The sequence below is a fragment of the Echinops telfairi genome, unplaced genomic scaffold (assembly GCF_000313985.2).
Source record: "Echinops telfairi isolate 266 unplaced genomic scaffold, ASM31398v2 ScPeMD7_7412;HRSCAF=8450, whole genome shotgun sequence".
Taxonomy (NCBI): Eukaryota; Metazoa; Chordata; class Mammalia; order Afrosoricida; family Tenrecidae; genus Echinops; species Echinops telfairi.
In genome coordinates this window covers 1,631,219-1,633,431 of record NW_022111312.1, presented here as the reverse complement: position 1 = coordinate 1,633,431, position 2,213 = coordinate 1,631,219, and the positions used below count along the sequence as shown (strand labels likewise).

At 58.4% G+C, this 2,213-nt stretch overlaps 1 protein-coding gene across 1 annotated transcript in view; it reads right to left on the bottom strand.

Moving 5' to 3' along the window:
• The window catches only part of ACACB (acetyl-CoA carboxylase beta), a 125,725-nt gene that overhangs the window by 50,717 nt on the left and 72,795 nt on the right, over nucleotides 1-2,213 (bottom strand). The window contains exons 17-18 of the mRNA XM_045296685.1: nucleotides 1,987-2,137; nucleotides 491-625 (exon numbers count right to left, since the gene is read on the bottom strand). Of these exons, the coding sequence (XP_045152620.1) occupies nucleotides 491-625; nucleotides 1,987-2,137 (286 nt within the window). The remainder of the gene's footprint in view (nucleotides 1-490; nucleotides 626-1,986; nucleotides 2,138-2,213) is intronic.

Sequence of the window (2,213 nt, the reverse complement as noted above, 5' to 3'; positions counted from 1 at the left end):
TTACAGCTTCACAGTGCACAGGTTAGGGCCCTCCTGGGGCTGGAATGGCACCCCTTCTCCAAACAGGGGTGGGAAATCCTCCCCACCCTGTGTCTGCGGGTGTGAGTGCACTTGGAAAGAGGACTTTCTTGGTCTTGGGAACGAGGGAGGCCTCCAGGTGGCTAGCTTCTACACAGGCTCGGAAGAAAGGCCAATGAAAGAGCACGAGGGAATCACAAAAGGTCCCATCTGTGCCCAATCAGGAGGGTGACACAGGACCAGGGGGCATTGCTTCCCAATCCCCAGCCAGCGTCCATCCCCACCCTGCCCCCGGCAGCAGCCAGGCTGCGGGAAGGACCTGGGTTTTAGGCTGAGTTGGGGTGAAGGCACGCAGGCTGCGAGGCTGCCCATGGTGCGAAGGGTGTGGGCGAAGCAGAGGATCGGCCGGGGGACGGCGGCCGCTGCCCCTCATGGGAATGAGTGGAAAAGGACCTGGCTGGACCCCACCTACCGGGTGCACTTTGGACGGGTCATCGAGCTCCAGCCTGGCCACCACACAGCCCGCCTCCAGCACAGCCCCAGGACGCTTGATGTACTTTACACTGCCGCTCTCCTGCACGCTCAAGGTCATGATCATCTTCATCACCTGGGTGGGGCAGAAAGACGAGATAAGGCCAGGTCTGGGTCTGTCCTACCCAGGGTGGCCCACAGCCAGGGTCTCCGGAGCAAGAACGGCCTCAACTGAGCCCGGCGGGAGCTCCCACAGGATGTGCTCCGTCTTCGGAACCAGCCCCGGGGGAGGCGTTTCGTTCCCCCACTTGGAAACTAATCTGTTCCAAAGTCAGCCCCTGCTCACACAGACAGAGAGAGCAACAGATCACAGAGCAGTGAGGGACTGAGTGGCATGCTCCTCCCATAAGGTGGTGAACAAATCAGATGGCTTAGATCGGATTCTCCACTGAGGAAGCGTTTTGTGAAACGGTGCTGTGTGTGATACAGTCCTCGGCCCCCTTGCATTTCCCTTCTCTGCATGTCTGGAGAGAATATTTTGTTACGTGGAACTGGCTACAGAAAGACTCATTGAAAGAAAAAAAAAAATACCCCGAAATCAGCAATCCTCCAGGACAGGGTGGAACTGACCCTGCGGGTTTCTGAAACTGTAATTCTTTACAGGAGTAGAAAGCCTCATCTTTCTCCCTTGGAGTGGCTAGCGGTTTCAAATGGCTGACTTTGTGCTTAGTAGCCCACATGGACCCCGCCAGGCCACCAGGGCTCCCTAGAGAGACAGAAGTCAGGGTCACGCAGAGTCTGGCTCATCGGTTCGTGGCTTGGTATCTACAGAGGCAGCCCGGCAGTGCCACCCCCCATCACCACTGTGGTCTCTAGCAAGTGCGCTCCCCTCTCCTTGCCTCAGTTTCCCTGCCTGCAAGCTGGGGACTAATGAAGGTATCCCTTCTGGCATTAGACAGGGAGAGCCGGTTCCGGGGCAGGCGGTGCATAAGTGTTAGCCACTAGCGTCCCTATACTCCCGTGACTATTATCACCACTATCTTCCTTGGCAGTGGGGCATGGAGTCCGGGCTTGGACCCCGGCTGTGTGTGACCTCAGGTGACTTCCTGTGCCCGCCTGGAGCTGGTTTTTATGTGTGAAAACTGGGGATCAGATTTATACCCAGCTCGTAGAGCTGCTGGGGAGAGCGAGAAGTAAAGCTAGGTTAAAATGCTTGGTGCAGGGTCTTACCCATGGCCACCACCATTACTCATCAGTTCTTGCTTGTTCTTGGGGAGGCGTGTGCCCTAAGACTGAAGGGGAGTTTGGGGCTCACACACACACACACACACACATTGCTCTGCTTTAGGGGCTGGCAGACAGTGGCCAAAGTAAAACCTGCAGGCTCCACGGACATGGCGGCAAGGCCAGGGCCTCGTTCTTGGGGAGGGGGTCGAGTGTGAGGGCAGGCGGGTGGGCCTCCCCCACCCTCCGCCCCAGAGGGCTTCTCTGTGTCACCTCCATCTCCGCATAGCTGTCCCCAGCCTGGACGTGGCCCTCGTCCTCCACCGTGTACTGAATCAGCTTCCCTGCGGAGGGCGCGCGCAGCACCGTGGGGTCATTCTCCTTCTCGAACACACAGGTCTTGTTGCCGATGGTAATGCGGTAACTGAGGGCAAGGGCGGGGAGGACAGGAGGCCCGTCAGCCCACTCCGGCCTGAATGAGGCTTCCCACGAGGGTGCCC